The sequence below is a fragment of the Dreissena polymorpha genome, chromosome 2, assembly GCF_020536995.1.
Source record: "Dreissena polymorpha isolate Duluth1 chromosome 2, UMN_Dpol_1.0, whole genome shotgun sequence".
Classification (NCBI taxonomy): Eukaryota; Metazoa; Mollusca; class Bivalvia; order Myida; family Dreissenidae; genus Dreissena; species Dreissena polymorpha.
Window position 1 is genome coordinate 23,770,847 of NC_068356.1, and position 17,281 is coordinate 23,788,127.

Sequence of the window (17,281 nt, forward strand, 5' to 3'; positions counted from 1 at the left end):
GCCTGATAACCAATTTTAAATCATTAATATTTCCCAATAAACCACAGGAAAGCATTGCTGTAATATAAAATTTGGCAAATAGTCTATTGGAAGCAGAAACAAATAATTGACACTTTTATGCAGAGTAAACCTTATGAGAGATTCAAGAGGCTGAAAGCAAGTTACCAGAGACACTGTCCAGAGTGACTGCTAGTCCATTGGAGCTTGCAGTACAGTGACGAAGTTTATAGTCCGTCACATCTGGCGCAACGTGGGATGAGTAGTCTGTGTAGGTTGCATTCCATCTAGGCAATAATATAACAGATGAAAGAAATCTTGAGAAAAAGTAAAAAATGTGCTGTTGGTTCAATCACAAGTCATTAAATGTTACAACAAAGGGCAGCATTCAAAGTGACACACAGCTCATTTATTTCTTGAACATGTTTATGCAAATATGATAACACTCAAACAAATCTTTCATACAAAACTTACTTTATGGAATGAGAAAGAGCCTAATTTGTATAATTATGTTGGTATAGTTTTGGCTATAGTACAGCCAAAGTAATTAAAACTCAGCTAACAATATTTTTGGAAAAAAACAAAACAACTATACAAACCTCTTTGTTCCAGTTTTGCTGTCAAACATAACAATGGTATATTCTGCAATGAAAAACATTACAGAATCACAATTCTGTCACTGCATTTTTTTATAACTTTTGACATCATGTGAAAATTTAGTTAATTAAGCTATGTTATCTTTTAACCACTTTGAAATGGGCCCAGGGCCCTTTGGAATTGGAAAAAATCTCAAGCATTTTGACTAAAAGTTGAATATTTGTACTGTGGTTTTTAGCTATATAATACTTTAACATTCAGATTAAAAGTGTTTTCATTTCTTATTTGCTTTAAGGCAGTCATCTGTGAACAACTCTTGGAGATTAGAAAGGTGGCCAAATTTGTTAACCTATAAGGTCAATTAAGCCCGCTATGCATACCTGTCCGTCCAATGAACAGGGTGTCGTCTGCTGCAGATGGGCATGTGTTTGGGGACCCATCCATACTCAGTGTGTGAAGCTTGGTACCAGTACGCGGGTCTATAGCCAGCCAGATATCACGCTTGTGACCTGCGTTTTGAACATGTTTACACAGGCATGTGAATGCAAATCATTACGATGCAAACAAGAGGGCCATGGTAGCCCAGAAAGCTCATCTGAAAACTGGCAATGGCAGAGATAAGCTCTGAAATCAGGTTTTACTATTAGTTTATTATACCTCACATGATGTGCCAATCTTAAATTTGCATATTCCAGTACCCAGCCTGTGACAAGTTTTTATGTCACATTGTACAATATGTTATGTCATCCTTACGTGGACCTTAATATAGATCAGAAAACCAGAATGGAGTCCAAACTTCTATTATTTTCTAAATATATCTCACATTTATCCTGGTATTTGGTATTTCCTCCAAAAAAGTTACATTTTGTATATTGTGTTTCATATGTATTAAACCTTATTTATTATTGATAAACACCAAAGCTGAGTATAAACTTCCTTTTGACACACCATCTTGTACACATGACATGTATCAGAGAACAGATTTTGTTTCCAAAATAGACTAATAACTGTAATTTAAATAAGAACTTATTTAAGGTTCCCTTAATTTTGTTCTATCAAACATTGAGAGTTGCTCATCTGAGCAAAAGAAAAGAAACTGAACTGCTTTGAGCTGCTTTTGTTTCCACATCCAATGTATAAATCAGACAAGATATCATTAGAACAAAATAATGAACTCAGCAAGTTTCATGATGATTGGGGACAAATATTAGTTTTAGAATGTTCACATGGTTACACTATATCCATATAAGGAACAAGATTTAAACAAACTTGGTCGATGCCGATCCTATAACGCTACATAACAAATACCAAACATCAGTATAAGGGAATGGAAATATACAAGGAAAACAAGTTACTCCCAAGGTGAGGACAATTTTACCACAAGCAAGTTTATTTTTCCAGCAATGCTACACGCCAAATACCATACCTTTCGATATTGCCGTTCCAGGGAAGAGGATTTTCATGTTTCACTACATACATACATGTACAAGGGAAACAAGTTACCCCTATGGTGGGACAATTTTGACCCCAGGGTCATGATTTGAACAAACTTGGTAGAGGACCCCAATATGTTTTCTTTAAAATGTTAGTGAATACACAACTTAAGGAGCAGGCATAATTGGAAGCAAATGTTCACACTTGACGGACAACAGATATCCTAAAAGATCCCCATGAACATTATTTGCTAAGGTTAGCTTAAAATTAATCACATATCATCAAACATATAAATTCCACCATAAATAATCAATTGTTGCACTTTTATTCAAATTGTTAATAATAATACATTGTAAACACACACAATCGTACCAAATGCAGACATAAGCATCGTTGACCTGAATGACGCAATCAAGTGATTTCATCAGCTGTCTAGTAAAATAAGGTCTAGCTGTGTAGTAAAATAAGCTCTTTTCTAACATATGAAGAATTGTGTAAGCTTCTTAGCATCATGGTAAGAGCGTCTGGTTACCACGCGGGAGACACTTGTTCAATCCAATGTTTAGTTCAAGAGTTTTTCTTTTTAGCTAAACAAATTTAAAGGAAACGCTGATATTGGATTGATAAATTACGGCTTTTATTTATATACGGTATATTGAATTGAAAATGAAACATTCAATTAATGTTTAAATCCAAATTTAAGAACAAATAAAATATCTTGATACATTTTAAGGTGAAAGGCCAAAAAAAGCAGTCCCTATGTACAAGTACTAGACGTGGGATAAACCTTATCTTTATCCAATGGGTCGTAATTTGCTATATAAAATCATTTAGCTGTAGGATAAACAATAAATATAATGTTTGAAGGAACTTTGAAAAAAGTTGTTAACATGTCTTCATCAGTTACAATTTTGCTAAGTTATGACAATTAATAAGTATTAAAAACCAATGTCTATTTCTATTAGCGCGAATTATGACATTAGTGTAGAATTCGGTTGTAGAGAAAATCACACAAATTAACCGAATGAAGAGGCTTTCACTTTCAAGGTCATACCACTGTAGAGAATGCCCTCTGCGCTTTTGCAAGGGGAGGCCGTGACCAGTTCCGGTATGGTAAATGGCAGCTTTTTTATTCCATCCCTGCCATCGCTGAATGCATACAGGCTGCCATCTTTTGGGTCCGGTAGAAAACTGAATGTAACATTGGGAATATAATCAATAAACAGGAACATGTATGGTATAGTTCATTTAACTTTTTTTATCATGTATTTCTCATAAAACATTAATTGAATTTGATTTGGTGTCAGTAAATAAGGAAACAACATCAAATATACAGAAATGGCATTTATTTTATTGAACTTTAAAGGCTTATTAAAATGAAGGTAGCATCAGCTGTTATAACAAACATATATTTTTTAATAGACCAATAAAGAATACTGTTTAACAAAACCTTACCCGGATGTTACATCTGATGGAACTTTGATGACAGGTTCTAAAAAATAAAAAAAGAGAGAACTTAAGCTATGAAGGTTAATAATATCTCCACATACCCCTACGGCACAGACCATGACCGCAGCCATGAGGTTTTTTAACATACTATAAACAGTCTTTTATGGTTTAGACATTATTATACCGGTACTTATTTCTATAAACTTTATCATGTTTCATGGGAAATTGCCACTCCACTTTATTTTATTCATGTAGATAGCTTCCACTCCAATATATTGTAAATTATTATCACGAAAAAGTCACACATATCTGTACATTTAGAAAATGAAACATGCAAAATTTCATGTACAATTAACAGAAATTGATGAAGTAGTTTGCAACATATTTTTTAATGATGGCAACAAGTAGCCCATTGTGAACGCTTTCAGGAGAAATGTCAATCACTGCTTCTCTTTTTGCAATATGAATTGTAAAAAGTTTAATGTAAATCAGACACAAAATAAAGTAGTTCAAAGGGCAAGAAACTCTAAGAGAACAACTAACCAGCATGCTTGTTTGAGTTCATTTGAACAATGTCATATATATGCTAGTAATTTTGTATACAATGTTTAACAAGAAACCATCGGAGACAAGGGATGCTCCCCAAAGGTTTTTTTTGTCACAATATTGCACTATATTATATTCAGATACAAGGAAACGTCTTGAGGGCACAGTAGTTGGGAGGACAAGAATTTTTTATAAAAATTTCAAAGGGCCATAACTCTGTGAAAAATCATCCAACCAGAACCAGCTGATAATATGCACATCTCCTCTTGGTAGTGAAGCTTCCCATAAAGTTTCATTGAATTCCGGTCATTAGTTGCTGAGAAATAGCCTGGACAAGAACTGCACAATACAGGGCCGTACCCAAGATTTTTTGACTGGGGGGGCCCAACCGGGAAGGGTTTGGGAGGGTCCCCCCCCTATATATATACTTTTTTTAATTTGGCACTTTGTAAGGTGAATCTTAATGCTTATAAAAATGGTGTTTTGTGATATGAATTATTGGAATATAACAAGAAATCAGCACATTTTGTAAGTCTTAAGCTTTAAACATTGGTGTGAATTCACAACAATATTAAAAGCTTAAGATTTCCGAAACTAACAGATTTAAACTGACGATTATCCACATCAACTCTCGTGTTGCTTCCACCATTCTTTTTTTACAAATCAATAACGTCACAGTTTTTTTTCACTGATTTTTTGGGAAAGACCTTGCCTTTTTAAGGAAAAAAAATGCGCGAAACGCCTAATTTTTTTGGGAAATAATGAAAGTCTTAAATAATCAATTTAACATATTTTACTGTTTTGAAAGAAATTCAAGGCAACATATAATTTAATTATACAATATTTTTCTACACTGGATCAGGTTAACTTAAATAACGAGATCGATTTGTTGTTTCAATTTTACTTTTTTTACCAATGAGCCATTAATAGGTTGACATTACTCAATTCTCGGTACTCAATTATCAATGCGGGGAATCACGTGGTCAGATTTGATAAATAATGGCCTCCGATGCCTCGATTCGATGGAGAAATTGAGTCTTCAAACAGGTACATCTACCTTATTACTTACTTGTTTTTAATCGGATAACGCCTATCATAGGGCCAGCCGGAACCGTTTTCCGCTGGTTGGTCTGAGTGTGGAGATAACTCATGGAATATTTCGCGATTTCCTGACGTAAAACGTTTGAAGACTCAATTTCTCCATCGAATCGAGGCATCGGCGGCCATTTTTTATCAAATCTGACCGCGTGATTCCCCGCATTGAATTATTTTAAATACTGAATTCTGCCAAATTCGTATCTGTTGCTCGGCAAATTTAGGAATCTGTTTTTCTTTTCAACAGACATGTTTACTATCTCATCGTAGCTTTTTTCGTGATTTCCTTGCAAAAATGATAAATACTAAGTTTTAATACCTTTGTCAGTGTTTTTGTTCCGGTTCAAATTCAGGGCCCTATCTCAATGTAAAATGTATATATTGGAACCTAAGAATTTCCAAATACAAGGTTTCCAAAAAAAAATCAAGTAAACTTTTATAGGGGAAAAATACGTCTAGGGGAAAGGGCCTTCTCAAAGAAGGAAAAAAAAACTGCGTCAGCAATTATCAGACTATATTCTACAACCTCCTGTAGCAGTTGCTTCCATTTGCTGCACTAATCAAAATACATGATACATCAACCATCGATAGATGAAGCATTCATGATCACAATGGGGGACTGATCGGGGATGTGTGTACAAGGCGATAAGAAAACATTGCCTAGGGGCTTATCTCGATTGGCGAGCGCTAATCCCCTTGTTTATCAGGGACAATAAAACATAGCTGCTCTTTTGTTTTGAGGGAAAGTGTACTGTGGGCCCTTACACAAGAGAAAAAAATGCAGTGGGCCAATCATTTAAAAAAATCATAGTTCGACAGCCAGCTGGGGGGGCCCGAGCCCCTGGGCCCATGGCCTGGGTACGGGCCTGCAATATGTACAGTTAATGGAAAATTTCAAAGGGCCATAACTCTGTAAAAAATCATCCGACCAGAACCCGCTGATTATATGCACATCTCCTCTTGGTAGTGAAGCTTCCCATCAAGTTTCATTGAATTCCGGTCATTACCGGTAGTTGCTGAGAAATAGCCCGGACAAGAATTGCACTATATGTACAGTTAATGGAAAATTTCAAAAGGCCATAACTCTGTGAAAAATCATCCACCCAGAACCCGCTGATAATAATATGCACATCTCCTCTTGGTAGTGAAGCTTCCAATAAAGTTTCATTGAATTCCGGTCATTAGTTGCTGAGAAATAGCCCGGACGAGAATTGTACTATATGTACAGTTAATGGAAAATTTCAAAGAGCCATAACTCTGTGAAAAATCATCAGACCAGAACCCCCTGATAATATGCACATCTCCACTTGGTAGTGAAGCTTCCAATAAAGTTTCATTGAAATCAGGTCATTAGTTGCTGAGAAATAGCCCGGACAAGAATTGCACTATATGTACAGTTAATGGAAAATTTCAAAGGGCCATAGCTCTGTGAAGAATCATCCGACCAGAACCCCCTGATAATATGCACATCTCCTCTTGGTAGTGAAGCTTTTCCCATAAAGTTTCATTGAATTCCAGTATTTAGTTGCTGAGACATAGCCCGGACAAAAATTGTGCACGGACGGACGGAAGGATGGACGGACGGACGAAGCGGCGACTATATGCTCCCCCCAAAATAAATTTGGGGAGCATAAAAACCAATAATAATTTGTTGAAGTTTATCTCATCTATGGGTTACTATTTTATTTTTAATGTATCTAATATAGTTTAATTAAATGGTACAGGAGGTTCGAAGTTTACCAATGTTATAATACCTTCATTCAGCATCCATATTGTCTTGCCTGTCTGTTTGCTGATGGCATAAAACTTCCCACTGATGGTTGATACAAACAACAGCTGATCATTAACTGTGAGCCCAAGTGTCTGCAATATCAGAACAGGTACTGGTCATGAACTGACCACATGAAACGGCATGAAATGACCACATACAATGGCATGAACAGACCACATAAAACGGCATTTGATGAATAGATATATAGGATCTGGAATGAGTTGTCATATCATACCATATTTTATTCAACGAGTTCAGGAATTTTGTAAGCAAGCGAGCCTTTGGTGAGCTTACTAATAAATTTCCTGGACCAGTTAAATAACAAGAGGCTCATGAGGGCCTGAATCGCTCTACTGCTATAAACACTGTGCAAGTTTGGAAAGAATAAGATGGAAACTGTGTACTTAATCGCGCAAACAAGGAGAATTTTCTAAAATTCAAGGGAAGATTATTGTGTACTTATTTCTCCAATACTGCTCATATTCAATAGGGTTCAAGTCCTCATTGATATAAAGATACTGTGCAAATTTGGAAATAATTGGATGAAAACTGTGGAATTAATTGCATAAACAAGCAGGATTTCAAAATTTTCTCATATTCAAGGGGAAGTCATTCTGGACTTATTGCTTCGACATTGCTCTTTTAAACAAGGGCTGTTTGTAAAACATGCCCCATATGGGTTGTCAGTTGTAGTGGCAGCATTGTGTGAATACGTTTTTTGTCACTGTGACCTTGACCTTTGATCTAGTGACCTGAAAATCAATAGGGGTCATTTGCCAGTCATGATCAATGTACCTATAAAGTTTCATGATCCTAGGCATTATTATTCTTGAGTTATCATCCGGAAACCATTTTACTGTTTTGAGTCACTGTGACCTTGACCTTTGACCTGAAAATGAATAGGTGTCATATGCCAATCATGATCAATGTACCTATGAAGTTTCATGATCCTAGGCGTAAGCATTCTTGAGTTATCATCCGGAAACCATTTCACTATTTTGAGTCACTGTGACCTTGACCTTTGACCCAGTGACCTAAAAATCAATAGGGTTTGAGTCCTCATTAATATGAAGACACTGAACAAGTTTGAAAAGAATCGAATGAAAACTGTGGACTTTATCGGACAAACAAGAAAAAGTAACCATTTTACTATTTCGAGTCACTGTGACCGTGACCTTTGACCTAGTGACCCCAAAATCTATTGGGGTTATCAGCCAGTCATGATCAATGTACCTATGAAGTTTCATGATCCTAGGCCTAAGCATTCTTGAGTATACATCTGGAAACCATTTTACTATTTCGAGTCACTGTGACCTTGACATTTGACCCAGTGACCTGAAAATCAATAGGGTTTGAGTCCTCATTAATATAAAGACACTGAACAAGTTTGAAAAGAATCGAATGAAAACTGTGGACTTTATCGGACAAACAAGAAAAAGTAACCATTTTACTATTTCGAGTCACTGTGACCGTGACCTTTGACCTAGTGACCTGAAAATGAAAATGGGTCATCAGCCAGTCATGATCAATGTACCTATGAAGTTTCATGATCCTAGGCCTAAGAATTCTTGAGTTATCATCCAGAAACCATTTTACTATTTCGAGTCACTGTGACCTTGACCTTTGACCCAGTGACCTGAAAGTCAATAGGGTTCGAGTCCTCATTAATATAAAGACACTGAACAAGTTTGAAAAGAATTGGATGTGAACTGTGGACTTTATCAGATAAACAAGAAAAGTCTAACGCACACACATACACACACAGACAGACAGACGGACACCATGCCATCCCATAAGCTCTTCTGCCTTTGGCAGTAGAGCTAAAAAATGGTATAATATGACGAGTGTCAGATCTTTTTTATCACATGCTTTTAAATGAGCAAATTAAATAAATATTTACGCAAGCATAATGATAAATCCCGAATGTTGTTTACATTTCGTGACGTCATTTGACATTGCAACGTCATTTCAGCTAAATAACAAAATGCGATTTGTCAATTAGCGAAAAATAAGCCAATGAAAACGCTTAAAAATTATATTACACATGTGTAATAAAAAAAATATGTAATGGTTATATTACATGGGAAACAGGGTATGGCATGTGATAAAAAAGGATAGACTTTCAACTAAGATATTAATAAATCAAAAGAAAAGCATAATGATGGGAAATTATGAAATAACATGATTAACACACTTTGACTAACATGACAATTGTCACAATTAAAGACACTGTTCACAAAAGTAGTACATGGGAAAAGCAAATAGAGCTTTTAAGTCTTTCAGGTTGCAGTAGTGCAGTGGATATTGTTTCTGCCTCGCGATTGGGAGGTCATGGGTTTGATCCCCACAGTGGGAACATTCTTTAGATTTCCCACATAGACAAAAAGTACTGGTTCTAGTCTGAGGAAATGGACTTGAGAGAAGTTCAAATAAGTCTTAGGCTTCCTATGCAATCGAGCTAAAATAAATAGGTTAAAACTAAATAGAGCTATTTTAAACATGAGATTGCCTGTATTAAACAATTTTTAAAGAATGAGCATTATGACCAATCTGCACATGTGATAATGTGATGCATGTATAATTAAATCTTTTGCAAATACAACACTAAACTTAGTCCCATGTTCCACCCCCATCAGAAAACAGATTTCATTTTGATTGTCGCTATTGGCAAACTAATTAAAATCAGATTAACTACAGATTAAGTGTCAGTAAACCAATTGTCAAGGTGCTCCAGCTATGTTTGGGTGAATGCTTACAATGGTAACAGCTGTAACCATTTTTGTCAACATGGAAATCATTGGAAAAGCTGCTGAATAATTCAAGGTTTAAAAACCATAACTATTTAAGTACAATCTGTGTCCAAATGTCAGCACATTTGGACTCCAAAATAAGAAGCCATTAACTTTAGAATATTATTAAAAACATATTGTCGCAATACATGTACATATAATTATTGTTTCAGTATCTAGAGCTGTATAAATCCCTTAAACTGTGAAAGATGCCATCAACCAGTTTAACTCCCTAACACAACACATATCACATTTTCTTTCACAAGAGATACTTTTGCTTCAACTTTTGTTAAAATGATCATAAAAAGTAAATTTAGTAAGCTTAAACAGTATATTAACAGAAAAAGATAAATATTAATAAAGATTAATGGCTTAACTCCGCTAAGAACGGTCCCAAGCCTGCGCTGAAAAGGGAGGAGGGTTGGGCATGGGGCTAGCTACTCTAACCTGTTGAAACCTTATATTTAGATATTGCTGTAGCGTAATTGAATGTCAAAGGTACTTTCGCATAAACAAGACAACTCTCTGAATAATTCCTAACTATTTCTTTTATTTTTCTATTAAAATACTTTCTAACACCAATTCTAAAATTATATTTATAAGTCTCAATGTTTCATTCAAATCTAACTGCAGAAATGTCCTTTCTACACAAAACATCTCGTTTTATATTGAAATAAACATAAATTAATAATATTCCTTACAACATATTTGATTGGTCAAAGAGTTTTACTAAATAGTCATTAATTACTAATTGGCTTAGTCAAAGAGTTTCCTTACTACTTGTTAATTGCCAATTGGCTGACCGCTAAAGTATTGTTCCAAGTGACACTCCCCGGAAATGGTGCGACCAAATTATTCATGCGTTTACCCATTTACCAGATATTCCTTATAGACATGTGATTAGACTCGCGTGACCATTTCCTTTGATGTTTTTGATTGCTTAACCAGATTGCACTTCTGGTGATAATAAGATATTATTGTAATGATTGTACTCGCACAGTTCAACGGATGTAATAAATAGTTTAATAAGATTAGAATTCCCGCGGCAGTACTTTTGACCATTTTATCAACTTGGACATCTTGTTAAATATACATCGTTGAAACACATTCATTCGTCCAGAGTATCTCATCTTTGCTCTTTCAAATTGTTGATCTAGTCTACTTTAACAACGAATGCAAACTTAAGGTATATCTGGTTTTTACTTGCAAGAAATCTTAATTAAAGTTATATTTTATATATTATTTATAACTTAACAAATAATAATAATTTTCAAATTCTATAATCATGGCCAATACATCACAAAGATTTATTATTCAATTTCCAAACTTCACTTTTGTTATTACAGTTTCCAACATTCAAATATTTTCTTTATAGAACCATATTTTTATAATGATATATGATGTATCAATAATTACAAAAGTTATTTTATTTATAAATATTAATGTAAATAGACTTTTAAAATTTTATTACATTATTAAAACATCTATTTAATTTCTGAAATGCACATATGATTTTGTTATATTATTAAAACAGCTCTTGAAAATTTCTGAAATACAATTATGATAATTAAATTTACTTATAAAATTAAAATTCCTTTCACATTATTAATATTGTGCAACGTAATTACACATTGTTCGTTGAAAACATACAGTAACAAACAAAGTTCATTTCTCTATTCATCACGATTTATTTTTTGTTGAATATTTTCAAATACAACGCTTGCTAATGTTCATGAAATACAATTTTACAGTGCGGCGGTCAATATGGCCGCCACAACAAGAAAACGTGACTGCTCTACTTGATTGTCAAACTAAGACTATCTTTTTAGAAAAATAACAAGAGCTGTCACCATAGGATGACTTATGCCCCCTATAAACGCTTGATAGAAGATATGAGCTTTTTTCGAAACCTAAATGCAGATTTCGAAACCTAAACGCGGACCCTAAGTTCAAGGTCAAGGTCACAGGGGTCAAAATTTGTGTGTGTATGGAAAGGCCTTGTCCATATACACATGCATGCCAATTATGAAATTTCTATCTGAAGCGACATAGAAGTTATGAGCATTTTTCGAAACCTAAACGCTAAGTGTGACGGACGGACAGTCCGATCACTATATGCTGTCCTTCGGGAGCATAAAAAATCAAAACTGACCAAACAGGCTCTATACATTTTCTGGTTGGTCATTATAAATATGTCGGTTGACTGACTCTCTTATGTTCTGATTCAATGAAGCAGTTGGCAGGTGCAAGATAGATATGATCTTATTTGACCATGTCAACAAATATTTTTGATGTCATTTCAAGACAAGTATATTCGGACTGTGTTTCATAACTAATCTTGTTTGACATCTTTAAGTATATACCTTTAGGCAGTCATGTTTTGATTTGCACTGTGATAACCCTGGTACATTTTAATGTTAACTTTATTACTTTCTCTTATGATTTGGTAAATATTTAAATTAAGATTCTATAATTTTATTTAAACCATTATTTTCTTTTTAATTAAACATCTATTACATTCTATTCTTTATAATTAAACAGCTATAAATAATCTCCAAAATTCAAGAATCCTATTTATGAAATTATGGTTGTTGTGATAAAAGATGTATTAATAATTTTGTACAATTCAGGGACTATTTCGCTCTAACGCCCATGATATCGCCCTACGAGCAAAGAAAAGCGAAGGTCAAGACGCCCGATTTTTTTAGTGAACAAACCGGAAAAGCGAAAATCAAGCCGCCCTTTTATTACTGCCAATGCGTGCTACCACCCGCAGGCGATTAGCAAGTTTATTGTTTGTTGTTTATCTAACAGTTACACAATTTACCCCCCCCCCCCCTGCATGGATCGTTAATTGACCGTGAAACACTGTATTATGTGAATTGGGAATAAGACATCAATTTGGGAATAAATTGAGTTTTATCAAAAGTGCATAATATGCAGTTTTATATGTTGTATTTATCTACTTTGACAAATTATAATTAAAACAGATACTTGCATATATAATAGCATCATTTAAATAGATTTTACTTCAAAACTGGATTTTTTATTAATTTAACAAAAAATCCTCATGAAATGAAACTGTGTCCATGCCGCGCATGGACACGGTTTAAAAATATACTTTATATGATAAAAATACAATCACTATTAATGAAAAAGTCATGGAAAATTGCTTATTAAGCTTAAATTTTAGATAATATATTACAAAAATAAATGTAGATCATGAAATGAATAGTTTTGTTAGAGAAAATCACCAAAATGATGTCCATTCCCAGTTTGATGTCTTATTCCCAATTCACATAATACAGCGTTGTGACAAAGATGTCCCTTAATATTGGTTGCTATAACAACACACTCGTGCCTCTTCGCGCGTGCCGCAAGTTGTCTAATGATAACGTGATAATTGATTGACCATCTGATAATTTCAGTTTTTTTCGCAGACGGCATGGTAAAAGAAAGTCGGCATAAATAATTAAAGAAAAACAAAATTGATCAAAGATCTATTAATTACGTAGATCCACTATTAAGTCCAGCGAGTTTTGTCAGTTTGATAATCCACCGATAATTACGAGTATTAAACACCCGTCTGATATAAACTGGAGTCACATTCATTTTTTATATTAACAAGCCATAATACTACACATAAACATTGAGAAAAAAAAACCTCAATAAGATATCAATTATCTGAGTATGCATTAAATTGCTATGTTATTGCTTCGACATTGCAAATGGCGGACGTATTGTAACATTCAACCCGCGTTCAATTCAAAGCTGGCGATTCAAATTACAAGTAATGGTGATTAAATAATGGAGAAAGCATTAACTGGATTTAACAAACATTTGATAAGGCTTGTTAAACCAGATAACAACAAGGAAAAATTGGATTATTAAAGTTAAACAGGTAAGGAATTCTTAAGTGTACATATTTCGGACATGTGTAGTATTCCGATAAACAGTAATAGATATACTAGATGTTTTACATATGCATGACGATTGTGTTTTGTTACAAAAGGAGTCATAGGGATGATGATAATATAATGACGATAAATGTGATGAAAAGGTGCTACCGGTACATATCTTAAATTACTTAAATGTGTTTAATGACTTACATGTGTCATGATGAAAAAGATTTCAATGAGAATTTATTGTTTTTTTACAAATAAGCATAGTATAATGATAGAAATAATAAAAGATGTGAAATGAACATGTTTTGTTTTTGATATTGTTCGCACAAACGTCTCCCTGATTTTCCAAACTTCTCCCTGTTTCGGAAGAAAGGAGAAGTCACTTCTCCCTATTTTTAAGGCCTAGGGTAGTCCCTGCAATTATTAATTTATAAATACCAACTACGTTACAATTATCTGTAACTAAATTTCTATCATATTGTTATCTTATATAACATAATATTTATGTGATATGGATAAACAATATGTTATATGGATAAATAACTAATTTATTTATTTATCTCTACTGATGTAACTAAATTTGTAATATTTTATTTAACATTATATAACATTATATTTATATGTTATATATGGTAAAATATATTTCTATTATTTTCTTACATCATCACGGGGCTGTAACATTACACAAGCTTCCTAATGTTAAATAAATTTCCATTATTTTCTTACATTATCACGGGGCTGTTATGTAACATTGCTACAGAAACGCCAAACGAATAACAACAGACATCACGGACCTGGGAGAAGGTGGACCTCCAGCCGGAGGACGTATGACGCGGGACGGAGAAAGCCAGTATCAACTGGAAGCCATCAGGCCGAAGACCATCATCTCCACCAGGACCACAACCACCATCGGTTCATGGAATGTCAAAAACATGCGCGAGACAAGGAAGACAGCACAGAGATGAGGAAGTTCAACCTCACCATCCTCGAGATCATTGAGTAAAGATGGACTGGCTCTGGGCAGAAGTGACTGACTTTCGGTGAGTTACTGTTGTTCTCGGGGCATGAGCAGGAGGGAGCAGCACATACCCAGGGTAAAGCCCTTATGCTTTCCAAGTCAGCACAGAAAGCACTTGTTGGATGGGAGGTGGACGGACCACAGATAACGACGGCCTCTTTCCTTTAAAAGAAGAAAAGGTTCAACCATGACATAATCCAGTGCTTCGACCCGACGAACGACATTGAAGAGGACGAGAAGGACAACTTTTACAATAGACTGTAAACCATGAAACAAGACACACCAAAGAGAAACATTATCATTCTAATGGGTGACCTCAACGCCAAGACAGGCAGTGACAACCAAGGATATGAGGAAGCAAGGTTTAGGCGAGGTGAACAACAACGAAGAGAGAAATTCACCGACAAGTGCGCCACAAGTAACCTGGTCATCAGAGGAAGTGTTTTCCATCACAGAAGGATACAAAGGGCAACTTGAGTGTCACCACACCTGTCAACGGAAAACCAGATTGACCACCTGTGCATCGTAAAGGAAGTGTCCTTGCTTTCTTCAAGATGTACCTGTCAAGTGAGGAGCAGACGTGGCTTCAGACCATCATCTCCTTGTCGCCCTTTTGAAACTGAAGCTGAAGATGAGTTGGACAGGGGAGGGCAAAGCTAAAGCCATCATTACAACCCTGCCACACTGAAAGGCACCTGGAGGCAAGAGGATTTCAAGGTCACTCTCTCCAAAAAGTTCCAGGTCCTAGAAGAGCTGCTTGAAGAAGAGACGATAGAGCAAAAAAGGCAGAAAGTGAAAGTAGCAGTGACTTCAACATGTCAAGAAGTACTGAGCTCCAAGTCTTACACACACAAGGACTTGATATCAGCACAGATGCTTCAGAAAATTGAAGAAATACAAGAAAAGAAGGCAAGTGCCAACAATAGCAGAACACAAGCCGCAAAAGTGAAAGCACAAGAAGTGTACACTGAAGCAAATAGGAGCATCAAGCGAAGTAATAGAGGAGACAAGCGGAGCAACCAAGAGACGCTTGCAACAGAGGCAGCTTATCAGAACAGACCTAATGATCTGTACTCCATCACCAAGAGATTAGCAGGAAAGCTTTCCAAGCCAGAGAGGCCAGTAAGGGACAAAGCTGGAATAGAAATAACAGATGTCTTCAATGAGCTAATCAACAGGCCAGCTCCTGTGAACCCACCGGTGATTCCGCCTGCTATAAGCAATCTACCAATAAAGTGCTGCACTCCCACGAATGAAGAGATGAGCAGCGCCATCAAGCAATTGAAGAATGGCTTTTCTGCAGGACCTGACAGCATATCCGCAGAAGTGCTGAAGGTCGACGTCGTGACCAGTGAGGAGCTGCTATATCCGCTCTTCAGCAAGATACGGGAAGAAGAAGAAATTCCAACAGCGTGAAAAGAGGGTAACCTCATCAAGCTCCCCAAGAAAGCAACCTCAGTTCCTGCTCCAACTAACGAGAAATCACGCTGTTGTCCATCCCGGGAAGGTTTTTAATCGCATCCCGCTGAACCGAATGAAAGACGCAATAAACAAGCATCTCCGTGACCAACAAGCCGGCTTTCAAAAGGAAAGATAGTGCTCGGATCAGATCGAAACCCTGCACATCATTCTGGAACAATCCCTTGAGTGGAATTGTATGTCAACTTCATCAACGGTGAAAAGGCCTTTGACAGCGATGAAGGGGAGTCCCTCTGGAGACTTCTGAAAGACTACGGATAAAGGGATGACCTGCAGAATCATTCATGGCAGACAGCTCACGGATACCTTTGGAGTGCGAACCAGAGTGAGGCTAGGCTGCTTACTTTAACCTTTCCTATTCCTGCTGGCCATAGATTGGGTAATGAAGACATCGACTGAGCAGAAGCGGAATGGAATTCAGTGGACACTCTGGAAACAGATGGAAGACCTCGACTTTGTCGATGATCTGGCTCTTCTCTCCCACATCCAAAAACAGACAACTCAGCTAGACTGAGCCACACCATCAACAGAGGGAAGAGCAAGGTGTAAGCATCCAACAACACCCATCACAGTCCAAGGCGAGGCGCTGGAGGAGGTGGACAGATTCATCAATCTCTGCAGCATTCTGGACAACAAGGGAGGAACAGATGCAGATATCAGAACCTGCATTGATAAAGCACGAGCAGCCTTCTATTAATGGGAATACCCTGTCCTGTTTGGGTGTTTATTAAAATTAATTTAGGAAATCTTTTACTACTAACAAATATGCTTACATTTATGTGAAACATATGTCAAACATTTCTGTTTATGAAATTTTTGAGCACTTTTATCAGCCCATGTTTCACAAAAGAAGAATGACCTATAAAACACAAAGATGTTAAATTGTAAATAGAAGTTATACAAAAGTTTAATAACGATTAAAGCTTGAACAGAATATGTTCAGTGAATAAAAAAAAGTTTTTTTGAGCCAGCAATTTTTTTTCCCAGTTTGGACCAAGTACCGGTAATGGTACCATGCCAATTGAAAAAAAAAGCGCAAAAGAAAGGGACATTCACAAAATTCGCATATTGAAATCTTCAGATTGCAAATAATGTATTTTTTTAATTGCTTGGTACTTAATTGTTACAAACCAATTAAACTATTAATTTACATGTACATGCCCATACATGCCAGACGTACTGATCTTGGCGGGACAGTCCA

General features: G+C 35.8%; 1 protein-coding gene across 1 annotated transcript in view; it reads right to left on the reverse strand.

Annotated features, from left to right (window-relative positions):
• The window catches only part of LOC127866242 (serine/threonine-protein kinase/endoribonuclease IRE1-like), a 45,821-nt gene that overhangs the window by 27,629 nt on the left and 911 nt on the right, over positions 1 to 17,281 (reverse strand). The window contains exons 2-7 of the mRNA XM_052406660.1: positions 6,873 to 6,981; positions 3,484 to 3,520; positions 3,083 to 3,219; positions 975 to 1,103; positions 597 to 639; positions 166 to 284 (exon numbers count right to left, since the gene is read on the reverse strand). Of these exons, the coding sequence (XP_052262620.1) occupies positions 166 to 284; positions 597 to 639; positions 975 to 1,103; positions 3,083 to 3,219; positions 3,484 to 3,520; positions 6,873 to 6,981 (574 nt within the window). The remainder of the gene's footprint in view (positions 1 to 165; positions 285 to 596; positions 640 to 974; positions 1,104 to 3,082; positions 3,220 to 3,483; positions 3,521 to 6,872; positions 6,982 to 17,281) is intronic.